The following is a 19901-nucleotide window of genomic DNA, read 5'->3' as shown; positions in this document are numbered from 1 at the left end:
CCAGAGCCAATGGGTGATGTTTCCAACGTGGTGGGATTTGGGATCCACATCAGGAAGAAGTCCCTATTAGTCAAGGAGGAAATGGGCTGCCTGGAAAGGCACTGAATTGTCACTGGAGGTTGGCAAGCAGAGGCCAGACTGACAGTGGAGTAGATGGAGGGGGTTCTAGCTCCAGGTGGGGACTGGCCTCTGGGAACTGGATGGACTCCATTTAACTTGAGGATTCTAGCACAACAGCAGCCAGAAGAGAATGGGGCTGAACTCGCTCAGCCTGACACACCTGCCAGCCCCACTGAGCCATTTCCCCAACCAAGCATGGAGGAGAGCCTGGCTTGCTTATCTTCACCCCCCAGAGTGAAAGGGTTAACTTGCCACTGCCCATCATCAAGTCTCCCTGGCAAGCCAGAATGTCTGGTGTCTTGGCTTTTGATTGAGATCTTGTCAGATCACTATAGACGTTTGGCGTAGGCCGATTATCATGCTGAAGACCCAGCTGGTAAGTACAGACGTTTGTGCTTAATAAAAATGGGGGGAAAGTTATGAGTTCATAAATGCAATTTGTCTGGAAGATAAAACTAGGGCTTAAGATGATAAAAGGCCATGCTGTGAGAAGTCTGGAGTGGTGGCTTCTAGCCCAGAATGCCGGCCCTAAAACTCTTATAAAGCACACAGTCAGCCCCTTGGACTGAACCAGGCAGGCCCTGACACTTAACTTCACTCAGGTAAGTGACAGCTGCCCCATGAAGGCCATGCCCTTTGAGTTGTTTCTTTCTGCATAGCATGGTACACAGCAGGGGTCCCCAAGCTCCAGGATCTAATGCCTGATGACCTGAGGTGAAGCTGATGGCATAATAATGAGAAAGTCAAAGTGAAGTCGCTCAGTCGTGTCTGACTCTGACCTTGTAGACTGTAGCCTACTAGGCTCCTCTGTCCATGGGATTCTCCAGGCAAGAATACTGGGTTGCCATTTCCTTCTCTAGGGGATCTTCCCAACTGAGGGATTGAACCTGGGTCTCCTGCATTGCAGGCAGACGCTTTACCCTCTGAACCACCAGGGAAACCCAATAATAATAAAGTGCACAATAAATGTAATGCACTTTAATCGTCCTGAAACCATTCCCTCCCCACTCCCCTATTCATGAGAAAATTGTCTTCCACCAGACCAGTCTCTGGTGCCAAAGAGGCTGGGGACCACTGGATATAATATGTACTTAAGTATCTGTTGACTGAAGTAAATGAGTAACTAAATGGATACATGCATGGACCTTTAACTGGGAAGGTTGGTGAAAAACATGCAACTCCAGAATTTTATTCTTATATTGAAGCTTACGGTGTCACTGAACTTTTTGGCCCCAAATGAAAAAATAAACACAAATAAAACAAGCATTGGCAGTGGGAGGTGGCAACTTGTTCCCTGGGGACTGAAGTCAAGCAGAAGACACAGGCAAGTGAGGGGTCTGAGCTGCAGAGGGGGAGCTTGGCCAAAGGTGCCCAGAGAGCAGACAGCCCAAGCTCCCTGAGCAGGGACAACCCCTGGGCAGCTACAAGTCAACCATATATGGCCTTGTGGGGGTGAAATCTAAGCTACAGGTCCCATGGGCAGATCTCTCACCCCTACCCCGGTCAGATTCTGCTTTGGAGAAACGGGGTCTGTTTGACAAGACAGCACGGGCAAGGGAATGCAGCTCCTAATGGGAAGAGGCTGACGAATACTTACCACTGGCGTCAGGGCACAGAAGGAAAAGCTAGAGGCTGCAGCCAGCCAACTGGACACTAACTCCACAGCTGTGACTCGCATCTCTTGCAACTGGCACAAGGATGTGCCACTTAAACGCTCAGGGATATAAGGACATTCAACTTCCAGTCCTCTCCTCAGTCAGGCCCTACCCGTGTGGCCTCAGCCGAGGCCCCGCGACTCGGAGGACACGACACAGACTCCCAGCACTCTTTGGGAACACTGCTGCATCATGCAAGGGAGGACTCTTTTTCTAGAAGGGGCAGGAAAGGAAGAGAGGCCCACATGCTTCTCCCACCCCAGGAGCCAGGAAACGTCATCGCCTGGCACGCTCCCCACTCTGCGGATGGGCTGGTCATAGCATCCGAGACGCTGTCATGGTGACGAAGTCCTCGAAGCTGAGCCGAATGCTGCCCTGCACAGCTGTGTCCTTCTCCCGGAAGGCCTCGGTCAGCACCTGCAGCTGGGTGCAGACCTGGATGAAGCGATCCAGCTGCATGGCGGGATTGGCGGAGCGCGGGCAGTAGCGGGAGACCAGGAGCTGGGTGAACTGGGGACTCAGGTTGTAGCCCATCTGGGACAGAGCTGGAGAGGAGGGGCACACAGAGCAGACACAAAAACCTGCCGTGAGCACTGCCATCGACCAGCTCCACGGAGCACGGCAGTTCAGGAACATCAAGGGGACTGGCACCCAGGCGAAAACGGGACAGATGTCCGAGATGGCAGGAGTACAGCAGGAGCTCTGGGTCCTCCCCTGAGCTGGAAGGCCCCCATCGCTTGCTCTCAAGGTCTCTACTGTCTGTTTAGTTAGGGGCCCACAGGGTCCCAGAATGACACCAGTCTGTACATGCTCATATCTGATTTGTCTGTATTACAGACGGAAGCCTGAGCTTCCCTGCTCCAAGCTGACAGACATCAGAGGCAGCTCAGCTGAGTCTATGAGGGCCTGCTCTGGAGTCAAGACAGCCCCTCTGCAAGTAGTTTATTAATCTTGCTAATCCTCTGTCTTACAATCTCTAAAATGGGGATAATACTTACCTTGTAGGTTCTATTAAGATTAGAGGAGATGATCATGCAAAGGACTTGGCATACTGCCTGGCACATAATAAACACTCAGAGTAAGTGTTAAAAGTAATAAAACCATCCCATCTCCCCCAGATGAGGCTGCAGGACAGTTCCAAGGTAGCAGCCTCCACACTGCTCCCCACGTCCCCCTATCTCAGCTGGGATGCTCCCTTCCTCCTCTCTGTATAATCTATCCCTTCAGGCTACTATCTCAGCTTCCCTTTTGCCATGTGGCCCTTGGGCAAGTTTCCTAGACTAAGCCTCAGTTTTCTCATCTGTAAAAGGGTAATAATAAGAGATCCTTCATCTAAGGGTGGGGAATAAGAAACAGTACCTATCACGTGCGGAGACAGAATGACGTAACACAGGAGAAAAACTTATTCCAGTGCCTGGCCCATAGCAAAGATTCAATAAGTACTAGCTTTCCTGTGATGATATCACCCTTACAAACATCCATCACCAAATCACCACCTGGCAACAGGGTAGGTGCTCAGGACAAATCTCCTTTCTCTTCCACCAGGGAGCTCCCCTCTCCCCCTGCCTCCAAGCTCCTTGGTCTGAGTAAATCCATGGCCAGGGTGATGGGCTGGGTTCTCTGGGGAGCCCTTTCGCCCTCTCAGCTGGCAAAGCTCCCTGGCCAGTTCTCATCAACCACACTAACCAACTGTCCTCTAGAGTCAGACATGGAATGAGACCTGGAGCTGTGACCTCACATCATCTTACCCAACTACGTTTAGAATACTCTGGGAAGGAAACTGCCTTCCAGCAGAGCCAACAACAGAAGCCATCTTTCTGAGCCCCTCTACAGGGCTCTTTCCATTCTGCACGCTAGAAACTCAAAAGGAAAGAGCCACACAAGCCACACGTACCAGCCTTAAAGTGCCCTGGGCTGCTGAGTTTCCATCCCCAAGGCTCCCTGCCAGCTGGATCTGTCTGACCCAGTGCTGCCAGGAATTTCATTGTCAGAGTCCAGCCCTGCTCATGTCCTTGCCTGGGATTTGGCTCACTGTCCAGCCAGGTCACAGACAGGGTGGGGAGGGGGCCTGTGCTGAGGGCAGCATTTTGTAGTGCAGTTGGACACGAGGTGGTCCGAAGGCAGAGAGCATCCCCTGCTCTGTCCTAGGGAGTAAAGAGAAAGGTCCGCTGTGCCTGTGCACCGAGTCCCTGCCAGGCCCTCACCTTGCTGCAGCTCTGTGTAGCTGATGGAGCCCGAGCAGTCCCGGTCATACTGCTGGAAGAGGTTCTTCCACTGCTGGATGAACTTCCACAGGGCGGAGAAACCGTAGACATCGATGCGGCCTGACTTGGTCTTGTCAAACATGTCTTGTGGGGGAAGAGAAAGAAGGCTTCAAAACTAAAGGCCCAGGGTCCTCAGGTACCACTCAGGCAGCCCGTCCCCCCAGGCTCGAGGAGGAGACTCCACAGAACCAAGGCCCGAGGCCCGAGGCCCAGATGCCGGTACCCAAGACGCACCCTCAGCAAGCGCTGTACCAGCCCCATCCCTGCCAGAAGTGCATCATCTCCCCAGGCTCGGCGGCTGACCCCCTCCCTGCCCTCACCCACCAGGACAAGGAGTCCCATCCTGCAGAGCAAGAAACCGAGCTGGCCTGTGACTCAGCCATGTCTAGAACTTGAGAAAAGTTCTAAGGAAAAGAGCTCTCAGTTTAAGGGACATCTCATCGTGAAATCTTCCCTGGCTGAAAAAATTCTCCTCAGAATGGCCTTCCATTTGCCTCCCGTCAGACAGCAGGTGGCTCAACCCCAGCTCGAGCCCGTGGGGAAAGGCTAGGACTCACTTATCATCATAAGGCACGTCTCGTCATTGAATGAGGACCAGTTGGAGTTGACCAGGGCCTGCTTCAGCTCCTTGATGGAGATGTAGCCACTGTGATCAGAGTCCACTGACTGGAACCAGGAGTAAGCCTCGGGATCCACATTGGGAAGGACGCCACCTACAGGAAGGGGTGCCAACCAGGACAGTCAGATGCAGGTCTCAAGACCAATCCGCAGAAATGCTGGGAAGGCCAGCCTCGGCACCTCCCTGGCTACAGGTTTTCCCTTCTCTGAAAGCCTTACAGGTCTGTCTGCCCCCTCCCTGGCTTCCATCTAGACAACACCTTTCTTCTAATGGAAGAGGACCTTCTGTGTAAATGCGTTGAATTCTACTCCACAAATCCTTCAGGTTTTTCCTACAGTGCTCCAGCCACTCTTCTATTTGATTTTAAGTTTCTGAGAAACAGGGACTCGTCTGTCAGATTAGGAATCTTCTGAGAAGGGGGATCATCTCTGCCCTCCCCCCAGACTGGGGACCTAAAACTGTTTGCTGAGCACCTAACACGCATGGCCCAGAGACAAGCATCTTGAGCAGCAGGCAGCAGGGAGTTCTCTGTGGTGGGAACCAGGTCTGGTCCATCTCTGACTGCCCTGGCACCATGAGAGCTGGCATATCCTATCCGGACCTACCAGAGTGTGGGTGGCCATAGAGCTCCATCGTTCCTCCCTCCCCATGGCCTCCAGAGGTCCTCATCTGTGAACTTCCCCGCGGACATCTCTGACACCTCCTCACCCCACACATCCAAAGAGCTGCCCAAAGCTGGCAGTTCCACACACAGCTATCAACTCTTCCCTGTTCCTACTGCACCTGCCCTGATTCAGACCCCTCTCACCTGACTGTGGAACAAACCCCAAATCCTAACCGAATCCCCCATATGGCAACTCTCCACCACCCAGCACTTGTAGCTGAGTAACCTTTGTAAAATCCTACTGTTCTCACCAGTTTCCCCCTCCCTCAACTCAAAACTCCTCAGAGGTGCCTCACTGCCTACAATGAAGTCCAGCGTCCCCGAAACAGCATTCCAGCCTCCCCACCACGTGGTCCACCCCTGTCTACCTGTCGGTCTGTCTCCCCACCCTTCTGTGCCAGTCTAGCTGCAGTAAGGCCCTTGCTCCTCCCCAGAGCTGCCCAGCCCCTCCGCGGAGCCCTGACCCACTGGGTTCTCTCTGCTTTGCATCCCCTTCTCCCTCATCTCTTTGCATCTGTTTTCCATCCACACTTCAAAACTCAAAGAAAATGCTGCTCCTTCCCTAAAGCCTTTCTTCTTCCATTCCTGGACGGACCTCCTTCCTCTCTCCTTTGTACCCCTTCACTCTATAGCCCTGATCACTCTTCTGTGTACATGTTTTTCCTGACTTCTTCCAGGTTATACTTGGAGCAACTTGTGGGCAGGATCCAAGGCTAACTCATCTCTGAATCCTCAGGGGCACGGCAGGACACAGAAGAGGGAGGTGCTCAGCCCCCGCCAGAGGCGGCTCCTGGTCAAGCCTCAGCTCTCCCGGGTGCGGCCTTGGCTAAGCTCTTAAAGTCCTCTGTGTTTCGTTTTCTTATCTGTGAAATGAGGACACAATAGCATCTACTTCATAAGGTTACTATGAAGATATAATGAATCCATGAAAGCCCTTAGGTCAGCACCTGGCACCATCTAAGTACTGTGTAACTGCTGATTATTAGTGTTGCTGTCGGGGTTCAAACAGCTTTGGGTGTCTGAGAACTTTGTGCATACGTCAGAAGATGCGAGAAAGGATCATTCATTTGGGAAGGTGACTGCAGGGTGGGCTGGGGGTGAGGGGAGAGGGTGGCAGATGAAAGCAGAGAAGCACAGAAGACTGTCTTGGGAAAAAGCCAGAGTACTGGTAAACCTGCTGAGCTGACTGGCCACAAAAAGGGCTCACTGGCACAAGGCAGTATCAGAGACTGCACAGAAACCACCGCCCAGGCCCCAAAGCGAGGCCGGAAGGAAAAAGATTTGCCTGACTGAGGGACTAGGCTGACCTCCTTGGATGGGAAATCCCGACAGGCCCCACCCTCTTTCCTAAAAAAACAGCTGCTGTGCCAGACGTGGAGGAGGCCATAGGCACGGGCGAAGAGTCTCTGCAATCAGCAGAGAAGAGCTCAGCCTCTGGAAGCAAAGAGCTCTGATCCTTACTCACTTGTGTGACTTTAGAGAAACTGTTCCATTTCCTCAGTACTGATTCCTCCATTTCTAAACTGGACCTACTTCCCAGGGTTTCTGTGATGACTAAGTGACATAATGGCAAAATAAAATTTTTGCAAAGGGCCTGGAATGTGTGCAGTCACCTTCTCACAGAGGAAGAGCTTTTAAAATTGGGTCTGAAAGGGTGACAAGAGAGTTGCAATGGGGAAAAGAAAAGCCGTATGGCAAAGGCACAGTGTGTTCGGAGCACGCCACGGGGTCTCGGGTTGGTGGGAGGGAGGGGTAATGGCAGGTGGGAGCTGGAGAGGCCCTTTGGGAGTCGAGTGCCCCTAGGATCTTCCCTGTGGGCAGTGGGGGCAACTTTAAGGGCCAAACCTCTCTGGCCGAGCATGGTGCTCAACGTTTAGACCCTGGATTCAGCAGGGCTAAGATGGGCCCTCAGGTGACCCCAGGGCATGCGATGCAAGGATCATGCTTCAGAAGCACTGCTCCAGGGGTTCACGGGCGGCGCTGGCGGGGAGGTGATGGTGGCTGGGAGAGAGGCAGCTGCAGAGGGTGAGCAGTTAACAGTCTGAAGCACGTTCCTCCCCTCCTCTGCAGCCCCAGAAGGTATCTCTGGCCTCATGCCCTGGAGGAGTGAGCGTCACAGCCAGGGTTCCATTCCCCTGCTGGGACCTCATGCAGGCTCAGAAACAAAATTTTAGAAGGAGGAGGAAATCCACCAGGAAGCTGCTGAGCTGAAAGCAAATAGCCAGCAGTGCCGGCTCTGACAAGATAAATGCCACTGGCTCCCAGTGTTCAGAACCCCCGAGGTCTGAGGCTCTCCCTCGGCCACCTGCCGGTCTGTACACTAAGATGCTGCAGTTTCCCTGCACTACGGCTCCCTGGAGGCCCTTCAGGGGCAGCAGGGTGGCTTCAGGCTGCCTCACTGCCGGGGCGGACTCCTCGGAACAAGTATGCTGTGAACAGGCTCACTGGATGAGCTTGGGAGGGCGCAGGGGTCTGGGCACTCACCTTTCCTGACAGCCAGTCTGAGGCCACTCAGGAGTCCTCACTGAGCCTGAAGCCCCCACCTAAGCTTCTCCACAGCCACTAAGTTGCCAAGCCCCCTCCCCAGGCCCATTTGTCCAGCAGCCCACCTTCACTGCCTCTGCTCTTTATCCTTCCCCACCTCATCTCATCACTCCCCTGCCTGCCTCTGCATTCTGCAGTGGGACAGCCCTCGTCACATCTGCTGTCACATTAAATGCTGAATACTCCTCCGCTGAGAATGTTCCAGAACGAGCCCTCTAACAGAACATTGTCTAGTAAGCCCCTCCCATGTGCCAGACACTGTGCCCAGTGTTTACCTGCAACTTCTCACTTAATCTTTATTAACGATCCTGTGAAGCAGTGATATTTACCCATTTTACAGATGTGGCTATTGAGGCTTAGAGAGATGAAGTAATGTGGTCAGATCTGTAAGTGATCTTATCCCAAAGGCCAAACTTTCAGCAATTAGGCAACCGTGCCTTTCTGCATATAAGCAGTCAGTCTCCCTTACACAGAAAACGGGTTCCTTCCCACAGCAGATGGTAGTGCTGTCTCCAATGACTGGCTAATCCACTCCTTCCCCCACTTCTGGCAAGAGCATGGTACATCTTCTCCACTGCCTAGGGGCTGCAGAGCCCCCTCTAATGAGAGAAATATCCACTCCCATCCTACTGATGTCAGGCTTGAACCAGGGGAAAACCTGAGTGGAAGAGATATACAGTCCTTCAGAGCAGAAGCTTAGGAGGCATTGTGCATTCCTTCTAGCTCTCCTGCTCTTTTCGTCTGTCAGAGAAAGAGCATACCCCAAAAGGGGCTGTGCCTCTAGCCGAGATCCTGGAAAGAAAAGACATGTGGAGCAGAACCTCAGCAGCCAAGCCTGCAGCTGCTGACGTGTAAGCAAGAGTAAACAAGTGTGAGTGAGGAACAGAAATAAACGTTTGTTGCTGTAAGCCAGAGATTCCAGAATTGTTGTCACCACAGCAAAGCTAATTAACAGACTTCTCATTCTGCTAATGCAAGCAAAGCTAGAGACAAGATGCTGAGAAGCCAGGGAGCAGACTGCCTGTGCATTCACAAGAAGGGCACACAGGGCCCTGGATAACTCAGAACAAGGCTCAAGGCACCTGGAGTCCAAGACCCCTACTTACCAGGAGGAGGTGGTCCCTGTCCGTAAGGTCCGGCACCGTAGGAATTTGGAGGTAGTGTACCATAGGGGCCCCCTGGGGCTGCACCACCATAGGGTCCTCCTGGAGTTCCAGAAGGGAGCCCCCCAGGGTGGGGGTGTCCATAGGGTCCTCCACCAGCTGGTGGTCCATAAGGCCCTCCAGGGGCAGGACCTCCTCCATATCCGCCACCAGGGGGTACCCCGCTCCCATACTGCCCTCCACTGTGGGGGGGTCCGGGGTAGTAGCTACCCGGAGGGGCTCCGGGTGCTTGTCCCCCAGCTCCTGGGCAGCCCTGCAAGAAGAGCAAGACATCAGTCACAAGGACAAGGCCAGGAACTGGCCACGGCACAGCACTCTGCAGTTACAAAGCCCTGCCACGGCCTTTCTTTCAAATGATCCTACAGGCTGGGCTGGACTCATGATCCCATGGTTTAGATGGGGAACCTGTGGCGTCCAGAAGACATACAGCTTACCCAATCACACTGCCCATGACCTGCAGAGGCAGGGCTGGAAACCTGCTCTCCTGGCTCCCCTGGAAACCTGCCCTTCCCTGCCCACCAAGGGGCTCCACAAGGGCTGGTATCCTGACTGGTTTGCCACTTTATCCCCAGCCCCCAGGGCAGAATGGATGCTCAGTGAATATTGACTGTATCAGTGAGCAGGCAAATGAATCAAACTGAATTCAAAATCCACACTCCATGGTACCCCCACTGCTACTTGCAGAATTCACAGCACAAACACAATCTCCAGTAATGCCCCTGACCCTCCCAGTCACCAGTGGTGCATCTATAGCATGGATTCACCCAGAGCACGTCTTCCTTAATGTACTCTAGCTCATGATGCAAAAACATTTCCCCAGACTCACCCCACGGCTCTGTGAGACAGGCAGGCAAGACCCTATTCCTACAGCAATACAGGACAATGGTTAGGAGTGAAAAAGACCAGTTCAAGTTGGGGTTCTGCCATTTACTAACTGGTCCAGTGACTTAGCCTCTCTAAACCTCAATATTCTTTGCTTTAAAAGTGCCTGCCTACCAATTAGTGTGAGAATGAAATGAGGCCTATTGCGTGAAGAGTTCTGACAGAGACCCTAGCACAAAGCACTCAATGCACATTAACTATTAGTATTAGCGCTCCCCTAAGGAGAAGGAAACTCAAGTCCAGAAAAATCACACAAAACCACATGGAAGGGCTGGGGCCGGAATGCAGGTCTGCTGGCTGCTAAGCCCGGGCCATGGGAACAGCAGCGCCTACATGGGAGCACGCCCGCTCTTGTTCGTGTCCCCACGCCACTAGCCAGGGATCCCTGAGACTCAAGAGCGTTCGGCTCCATCTCCCTAACAGGCCGGGCAAAGGCCGAGTGGAGGACAGCCAAGGCCTCTGCAGGTGGGCTGAGGTCAAGGGCACAGAGGGCAACTGGGCCCAGCTCCAAAAATTGAGGATGCTACCATCTAGACGAATCCTAGACCAACCGCCAGCAGCCTAGCCAGTGTGAACCTGGACTTTCTCTTTTAATTGTGCTTGATGGCTTCCTGGACAGTTACCTTCAAGGCTAAGGCCAAATTCACACTTGATCTAAAGAGGGACTGCCTGCTCAAGGAAGAGAAGCTTCTTGAGGGAGGGTGGGTGGCGGGCCCTTCCCCACTCAGCATCGGGGGTGCTCTTCTGCCCTGGAAGCTCCCCAGAGCTCACAGCAAGCCTCCTTCACAGATAATGAAGCCACAGGCAAATCTCAGTTCCATACTCTGCTCCCATCAGCTGACTCCATGACCATGTGCCAGTGGCTTAATCTCTCTAAGCCTGTTCTCTCACAAGCAAAATACATAATAATCCCTTTCTCACTGAATTGTTCCACAGATTACAAGAAATGTATACAGCTTTTGTTAAATTTTAGCTAAAGAACCTTTTGATAAATACAAATCTAAAAACTCACAACAGAAAGCTGCTCTGGTTGGGGGTGGCAATTCCAGAGCCTCAATCAGGCAGGCTCGCAAGCCCTCCCTTGTGAGCTTGTGAGTGAGCCCCTGCAGAACCCTCCCAGTGATTCAAAAGGCAATTTGAAAAGCACTAATACAAGACAAACAGTTCTTACAACAGTGTCTGGCATAAATCATAGTTGCCATTGTTATATTATTATTATTACTATCAGCAAAGCCCTAAACCAGGGGCGGGGGGAGGGGAGCGGCAAGGGGGGGCAGGGGGCGCGGTCCAGTGTATAAAGGAGAGGGAAATGTTCAAAGGAGCACGGAGACTCTCTCTGCAGCATTTAACAAAGCAGCATAAGGGAAGAGCTGTTTAAAATGGACACATACGCCAGGTGCCATGGGACCAACAAAGAATGAAAAAAGGGGGATTTTCCTGGTGGTCCAGTGGTTTAGAATCCGCCTGCCAATACAAGGGACCCAGCTTCGATCCATGGTCCTGGAAGATTCCATGTGCCTCAGGGCAACTAAGCCTGTGCGGACACAACTACTGAAACCCACACGTCCTAGAGCTCGTGTTCTGCAAAAGAAGCCACCTCAGTGGGAAACCTGCGCACCACAAGGAAGAGTAGCTCCCATTATCCACAGCAAGAGAAAGCCCAGGTACAGCAACAGATACCTAGCACAACCAAAAATAAATCGATAAAATTTTTAAAAGATTCCCAATGGAGCTGGAGAGATGCACAGGGAACTTCTTCAATCCATCCCCTCCAGTTCACACACAAGAAACTAAGGCCCAGTGAGGGGAAGGGACTGGCTCAAGAAACACTGACGTGGAGGCAGACCACTCCTTGTTCACACCCTAGCCCAGCGACTCCCACTACCTCCTGCGACAGCGCTCTTTCCTTAAGCAACAGGGCACAGGATTCCATGGTAGGCTCGAAGAGGGGATAGGACTCTGCAGAGGCTGCGCAAACCAAAGAACAGGCTGGACAAGAAGCCAGGGAGCTGACTGCTGCTCCCAAGAACTCCTGTGAGTGAAGCCATAAACTGTTCCTGGCTGAGGACACCTGAGGCATAGTCCTTACCTCAGGAAATGCCCCCATGACAATCAAGTGAGGGCTGTCCCAGCAGGGCTTCTGACCTTGGCGCTATCACAATCCAGGGGGCTGATGGCAACTAAACTCTTTCCTTTCTGCCCTGCATTAAAGCCCTCAGATGAACAGTTTACAAAACACTTTCACATACACTCAGAAACACTACTGGCAAAATCCCAACAACAATCCTTTAACAGAAAAAAGGGAAGGTGGTAGAAGGCCTATTTTCAGAAACTGAGGTGGACAACTGTTAAAAGACTTCATTCATTCAGTAAGACTTTACAGAGCAATAATGTTGTATTAGGTTGTGCTAGACAAAACGGCCTGGCCTTGAGAAGCGTGGGGTAACTGTGATACAATCTGACCAGTGTCATCAGAAAAATCGACTTAAATGCTATTCAGAGGCATGAGTCGAGGAATTGGTTCCATTTGTCAAATGATAAATAAGCAATCAAAGGAACACACGCAGGCAGGGGCTCAAGAAAGGCTTCTTGGAGGAGGCAGAGTCTGGCGCACAGGAATTCTCCAAAAGGAAACTGGACATCCCAGACAGAAGCGAGAAGAAAGAAAAAGGCACAGACCTGAGGGCGAGCATGGAGTGGTCAGGGAGTGGGCCAACAAACTGGGGGCAGGGGCAAGAATGCAGTGTGAACTCAGAAAGGCAGGCTCTTTCCCTGCTCCTTGTCCCAGCACCTCTCCTGCTGCATTTCGGTTAGCTGGTGGGGGCCTGCATCTTAGAATTTCTCTCTGTCACACAACAGTAAGCTCCCTGGGGGCAGACACTGGGCCTCATTCATCATAGCACCCCAGTGTCCAGCATAGTGCCCGGCACCGGCAAGCCTCCATAAAAACGTGAACAAATGAATATCACTCAGAAGATGTGGAGCTTTATGCCAGGGGAAACGGAGTGCCATAGGAGGGTTTCCAACAGGGAAGAAACGTGATCAGAGCCTTGTTTAGAGAACTAAGCGGCAGAGGGTGTGGAGGATGAGCTTGCGGGGGAGGAACCAGCCAAGGCTCAGGACAAGCAGAGCCTGAACCAGACAGCAGACTCAGAACAGGATGGGTTCTGGAGCTATTTCAGAGATAGACTAGACATGACTTGGCAACTAATGAGATTAAGGAAGCAATGGAAGGAGGAGTGAAGAAGGGGAAGTGTTCAGGATGACTCAGGTTTCTAGTCTGCACCATATGAAGAGAGTAAAACCAGCAGAATCCAGGCTGGCGGAGACGGTTCCCAGGGTCACTGAGTTATGAGTAAAGGTCAGAACCAGAAACGAAACAGGAGTGAGAGTCCTTGACTCCATGTTCTCTTATACTACTCCATGCCACTTACCAGCCCCTCTAAGAGGTTTTTCCAAGAGCATTTCATGCTGATAATAAACACGAGATTATAAAAAAAAAGAGAGAAAAAGACAGGAAAAGTTCAGTAACCACGGTTTCCAAAACATTACAGAAAACTAACCCTTTGTTGTTGTTATTATTTTTCAGTTGCTAAGTCATGTCCAACTCTTTGTGACCCCACAGACTACAGTGCACCAGGCCTCCCTGTCCTTCATTGTCTCCTGGAGCTTGCTCAAACTCATGTCCATTGAGTCCTTTGTTGCCCTCTTTTCCTCCTGCCCTCAATCTTTCCCAGCATCAGGGTCTTTTCCAAACTAATCCTATGTCTTTACTGATTCCAAGAAAAATACATTCGATAAGTTTGTATGGAGGAAGGGAGCAATTAACATTTTATTAAGGCTCTCACAGACCCTCTGTTCTATGAGGTAAGGGCTATGATCCCCATTTCACAAATGAGAAAATTAAGGACCAGACAGTTTAATCACGTGCCTGGAAGGACACAGCTAGAAATAGTGAAATTTAAAACAGGGTCTGCATGACTCCACCCACTCGACCCTCTTCTAAGTAAGTGTTCACGATAAATGGGTGAGAGTCTACCACACGCCAGTGGCAGGGATTGTCCAAAATATATGTGTCAAATATAATGGGTCTCTACAGTGGGCAGGGTTGAAGGGGGAAAGGTTGGATTAGGTGATCTTTCAGAGGCTTCAAACCCAGAAATCAGGGAGACTCAGAAGAACTCTATCCTGTTTTCACTCCAGCACTTAGACCCAGTTCAAGAGCCACAGTATTCTAAGAGACCCCGGAGGCCTCCTGGTCCAACCTTTCAATCAATGATGGAATCTCTGTAGCACCATCTGGAATCTGTGCTTACATTCCTGTAAGTGGTGGGGAGCTCGCACATGCAAAGTTGCTTCAGTCGTGTTCGACTCTTCACGACCCTGTGGACTGTAACATGCCAGGCTCCTCTGTCCATGCAATTCTCCAGGTAAGGATACTGGAGCGGGTTGCCATGCCCTCCTCCAGGGGATCTTCTCAATCCAGGGATCAAACCCACATCTCCTGCATCACAGGCAGATTCTTTACCATTGAGTAATTGAGGAAGCCCCAGTGGGGAGCTCACCCTCTCTTAAATAACTCACTCAGAAAGTCCTACACTTTGCTTTGGCTCTGAGAGCTCATTCTTCTACCCTGAAGATGCTAGTAAAGCTCAGAGGTGTCAAAGGTTGGTCCATGCTGAGGCTGACGGGGAACAGTTGGCTGTGTTGCAAAGACAAACCTGTGCTCTGGAGCCACCCCCAGCCTGCTGCCGGAGGCTAGAGCCCATTCTAAGGAGTTAAACAGTCACAAGACTACAGAAGGAGTGGTTTGAGCGTTCAACCAGCAGAACGTCCTAAAATATTTAAAGGCTAGAAGCCTGCAGCCAATAAACAACGAGCCAAGAATTGTCCCAAGACTTCAATTACCACCTCTGTGCTGACACTCTACAATCTTTCTCTCCAGCTTCATCTCTTGTGAGCTGCAGACCTTCATATCCAACAGCCTCCTGACGTTCCATCCAAATCTGCTCCTCCCGGTGTGCCCATGGCAGTGAAGGGACATGCTGGTGCACCCCGAGCCCTCCGCTTTCCTCTCTGTTGCCTCAATTAGGCGCCAAGTTTCCTCACTTCTGCCTCCCAGCTCCCTGTTCACCAGGCCACTGTTCTCTCACCTAGATAACTTTTTTTTGGACAGGAAAGTAGGATTTATTGGTAGGCATGAATAAGGGGTGGTCAGCACCAAGGCTCTCAAGAACGCAGGGCACATGACCTGTCCAGAGGACCACGACTAGGGATGTATCTGACACCACAGCTATCTGGATGAGCCACTTTTCTGCCACTATGTTTTCAAATTCATCCTCATTAAACTTAAGTAAATGCCCACTTCTTGGAGATGGGGACCTTCTGGTGGCCAAAGAACTTGAACTTGGCCCTGCGGAGGGCTTCAATCACAAGCTCCTTGTTCTATAGCTTGGTGTGGATGGACAGTATGACTTGGCCAGCGTACCTGGCCACTCTCCCCTGGCGCTTTCTAAAGGCACTGCACATAACCTGCTTGGAGTCTAGACTAGGGACAGCATGCCAATCATGAATGTCCACTGGAAAAGGCTGCCTCCAAGGTCCCTTAGGGCAACAGGCTGTACATACCTCAGAGGAGGTTGCTGTTTGCGGCCATGGTACACGGGGCCCCCACAGTGGAAAGAGCACAGTCGGCTTAACTGGCTGCAAATCACCTAGATTACTTCAACAGCTTTGAAACTGGTCTCCCTGCTTCAACCCATCCTGACAGTGCCCCCCGGGAACAGCTTCAAAACACAAATGGGATAAAACTCTTTAGGAGATCTCTCACAAGTCCACCCTCCTCAAAACGGAACATAAGGCCCTTTAAGATCTAGTCCTTGCTTACCTTTCTGGTCTCATTTCTTACCATTCCCCCTCCTCTTCACTACAACTAGACTGATCTCCTTAAATTCTTCGACAATACTGGGCTCTTGTTTCCTGGCCTTTGCGAACACTGTTCTCTCCGCAGGAATACTTTCTTCATGCAGCCAGCTCCTACCAGACATTCAGCTTTTGGCCTAAATGTCATCTCCTTTAAAAGCCTTCCTTCCCTCAAGACTGAGTTAGGGATCTCTCCTGTGCAGGCCTGATTCTTACTCCCATTTAATACTCATCACGCTGATTCTACAATTCATGTGTCTGTATCACTGTTCCACCTGGAGTATTTACTACATGCCAAAACACCGTATCACTCACTTAACGTGGATTATCTCATTTAATTTTTACAGTAACTCTTGAGGTAGGTATGCCTATGATCCCATTTATAAAAAGGGGGATACCAAGCCTCAGACTTTGGTGGGAAATATCTGCAAGGAAATGGCAGTGAAGGGGTTTGAAGCCAAATCTCTCTGGTCTCAGAGACCAAGCTCTTATGTGCTGAAATCCATTAGGCTGGCTCCCTGACACGACCAAAGGGTACTTGAGTTTTATCCAGCCCATGCTTGAGGACCCCCCAGGCAGGAGGCAGTGGAAAGTTACAGGAATTCTGATTCCTAACAGGAGGCTGGAATCCTCCAGGGCTACATACTGAGTGGAGGACAGGCAGTACTAATTTTTTGGATGCTTTCAAACAACCCACTTCCTTTCTTGCCACACGGTGGACCAGGAGTTGGATAGGAGGAACAAAGGTATGGTGAGGGAAGAGCATTTCTTCTTCTCCTTGAGGCACATTTCTCTCTGTGCTCCTTCTCACTGTCTCACTGAGCCTAAGGCCAGGCAGCGCGGCATGACGACAGCGATCACAGAAGCAAGAGCGACGCCACCACCCGCCAGCACACACTACACATTAGCAATGCACCAGGTCGCCTACAGGCGTTACCACATTTCATCCTCTTTTCAGCCCTATGAAGTATTATTCCTCCCTCTTTACAAGTAAGGAAACTGAGACTCAGAGTCCTTAGATGATTTGTCCAAAGGGGTATAAATAGTAAATAGCAGAATTAGGATTCTAGCCCAATTCAGTCTAACCTGGAAGTTCAGGCTCCTAATTTCTGTCACTGCTTCTAGGATGCATACCAATGATCTCCAAAAGCTTATTAAAATGCAGACGCTTGGGCCTTTTCTGGGTACAGAACAGGTCTGAGGTGGAAATCTAATCCGTGCTTTTTTAACAAGCTCCTAGGGGATTCTGAGGCAGACCACCCACCGAGAAACAATGCACCATGGCAATGTTTTCCCAAACTATATTCCTCAAGAATAATACTGGTGTCACCAAAAAAACCACCAGGCTCAAAACAGGGGAGGAGGAGTTTTCCATGGTTAAGTAAGTTTAAGAAACACCGCATATTCCGTCCCTCTCTAGCAAATATACAATGTTTATTAACAAATTAAGAATTCTGAGATGCTTTGTGATGAAAAACGTACTATATTTAACAAACTTATTTATCCATACTTCCTTATTAGCAATACTTATTAACACCTCACAAGCCTCAGCAAATGGAACCGAGCTTGGTTATACTTCCTCCTAACCTCAGCCCCAGCGGGCCTCTCTTTCCTACCTCTGCCAAGTAGGCAACAAAAGTTCTAAGTTCTAGCATAGATGCTCCCTCACTTGCTATGTGCAACCATGGGCAAGCCACTTAACCTCTTTGGGCTCTTTCCAGAGTTATAAGTTGAATCAATTATTCCTGCAAGCCTTATAGTGCCTTCACGACGGAGAATATGGATGTCCAAATACTGTGTACAGGGCTGCACTGCCTAAGAGGGCTCTTGCCACATCTTTTGGTATGTGATTACACACAGCGCTTAGTAATAGCCCATGTGACCCTGTTTGCCAATTTTTCCTGCGTGGGTTTTATCTCCTAAATTAGTGTGATCTTGGGCAACTCAGGAGCCCTCTCTGAGCTTCAGTTTCCTCCTTTTAAAATGAAGGAACCTGGCACTTCTCAGGTGGTCCACCAGTTAGGACTCCACACTCCCAACGCAGGGGGCCCAGGTTCCATCCTTGGTTGGGGAACTTGATCCCACATGCTGGAACTAAGACCTGAGGCAGCCAAATAAACGACATTTTAAAGTAAATTAATAAAACGAAGGAACTCTTTTGAGGGCTCTTCCAGCACTGACCTTCTAGGAATCTAGGAAAAATCAAAATACTAAAAGGTACACCCGTTACACTCTTAGTTGTACCAAAGGTTTTAAGAGCATCACTTCATTATTCTTCATAACAGCTCGATGAAATAGACCCTATTATATGGCCCTATTTTACAGAGGAGGAAACTTCAACTCAGAAAGGCAAAAGTACCCTGTTTAAGGGCTCTAAACTAAGTGATGGAGCCAAGATGTGAACCTTCCTCTGACACCAAACTGCACTTGATCACTCAACCATTCTGTCATCCAACAACGTATTCTGGCCACACAATCACCTTGCTGTGGCGTTCTTGGCTGGATCAAGGTGCGCTGGGGAAGAGGCATTTGCTGACAGCTCCGGATTCTGCTGCCTAACGACTTCAAATAAATTCCATGTCTTCTTGGGTTTTACTTTTTCTATGAGTGAAACGAAGGTACTGGACTAAATCAGTGGCCAGACAAGCTCACTTGTGCATTCTGCTAAAACCACAGATTCTCCTGATTATTCAGATGCAGTACGTCAGAGGTGTATTTTTATCGACTCCCCAAAAGATACCAACAGAACCAGTGCTCTAAACGTTCTGCTGGCGTTGATGACCCCGCTTACGGGCCCCGGTGGAGTCCTGGGAGAGTTATAGGGCCCAGGCCAAGCGCAGTCTGACTCTGGGGTCCAAGAGCCCCAAATCTTCCCATGCGCAACGTCAAAGGGGGCGCGACACGACCTCCCAGACGTGCATGCCTACGTGACGTGAGCCAGGCGCGACCAACCATCTCTTTTCCCTTCTCTCCTGCGCAACCTCGCGGAAGACAACCTCAGCGTGGGAAAAGGCGCGGAGGAGGCGGGGAGAAAGCGAACCAGGGGGGTCCGGGCAGGACTTAGCGAGGGCCCTACTTGAATTCGCCCGCCCCTCACACTCACCTGCCCGTAAGGATAGCTGGCCATGGCGACTCTGACGTCACACGTCCGCGAGGGGCGGAGCTTCCAGGCGTCAAACCTGCCTCCTTCTGGGCCTGGGGGCGGGCCCTATTCTGATTGGATGTATGAGACTGTCCATCCTGGACGCATGGGTCGACGGAACTAACGCTCTAGGGCGGAGGTTTGGTGCCTCCTAGAGAGGTGGGCTCCCGCCTATGGGATCGCATAGAGTCGGACACGACTGAGGCGGCTTAGCAGCAGCAGTAGCAGCAGAGAGAGGCCAGCGGAGCTAAGGGTCAGGAGACCGATTCCGGAAAACTTGATTGTTGTGCTGGCGCAGCTCTTCCTCCCTTTCTTGCTCTAGAGTAGGTCCCGGGGCTGGTCGGCCTGGGTATTTAGAGAGAAACTTGGGTAGGGTGTTGCAGCGGTGGCCATATTTTCACCTGGCAAAAAGAACGCATGAAAGTGGCGTAGTTGCTGTCCTCAGTCCAAGTTTCCACCAGGGGAAGGCCCAGGCGGTTAGCCTGTCAACGGGGGACAGAGGCATCCTGGGAAGGAGAGAGGCTAGGGCTAGAAGTACTTCGTTCTAATGTCAGGACACCATATGTCAGTAACTTTGGAGTGGGATCTATGGTATTTGGACAGGAAAATTCCAAGCCGTCAGAATGGGAGGGAAATTGGATCGTCTGAGGTCTCTTCGGGCTTTACTTTCACCACCAAACACATCCACAGCTGAGCCTTGTTTCTATTTTGGCCCAGCCTTTTCATTCGTTCAGGCTCTCCTGGTGGCTTAAAGGGTTAAGAATGGGCCTGCAATGCAGGAGACACGGGTTCGACCCCTGGGTAAGGAAATGTGTACCCATTCCAGTATTCCCTTGGCCAGAGGAGCCTGGTGGGCTACAGTCCTTAGGGTTGCAAAGAGTCCAATAGGACTGAGCAACACTTTCATTTCTTCTGGAGTTATTTCT

At 51.0% G+C, this 19901-nt stretch overlaps 1 protein-coding gene and 1 pseudogene across 1 annotated transcript; both read right to left on the bottom strand.

The window, feature by feature from the left end:
• Nucleotides 1–1287: 1287 nt before the first annotated feature.
• Nucleotides 1288–18990, bottom strand: PEF1 (penta-EF-hand domain containing 1). The gene is made up of 5 exons (XM_068968768.1): nucleotides 18937–18990; nucleotides 8973–9282; nucleotides 4597–4752; nucleotides 3980–4123; nucleotides 1288–2320 (listed from the first exon to the last, which is right to left on the bottom strand). The coding sequence occupies exons 1-5, from the start codon at nucleotides 18958–18960 to the stop codon at nucleotides 2091–2093; spliced, it is 864 nt and encodes a 287-aa protein (XP_068824869.1). The 5' UTR covers nucleotides 18961–18990; the 3' UTR covers nucleotides 1288–2090.
• Nucleotides 15499–15620, bottom strand: LOC138077290 (small nucleolar RNA SNORA70; annotated as a pseudogene).
• Nucleotides 18991–19901: the final 911 nt, after the last annotated feature.

The sequence above is a fragment of the Capricornis sumatraensis genome, chromosome 3, assembly GCF_032405125.1.
Source record: "Capricornis sumatraensis isolate serow.1 chromosome 3, serow.2, whole genome shotgun sequence".
Taxonomy (NCBI): domain Eukaryota; kingdom Metazoa; phylum Chordata; class Mammalia; order Artiodactyla; family Bovidae; genus Capricornis; species Capricornis sumatraensis.
This window is presented reverse-complemented; position numbering and strand designations above follow the sequence as displayed.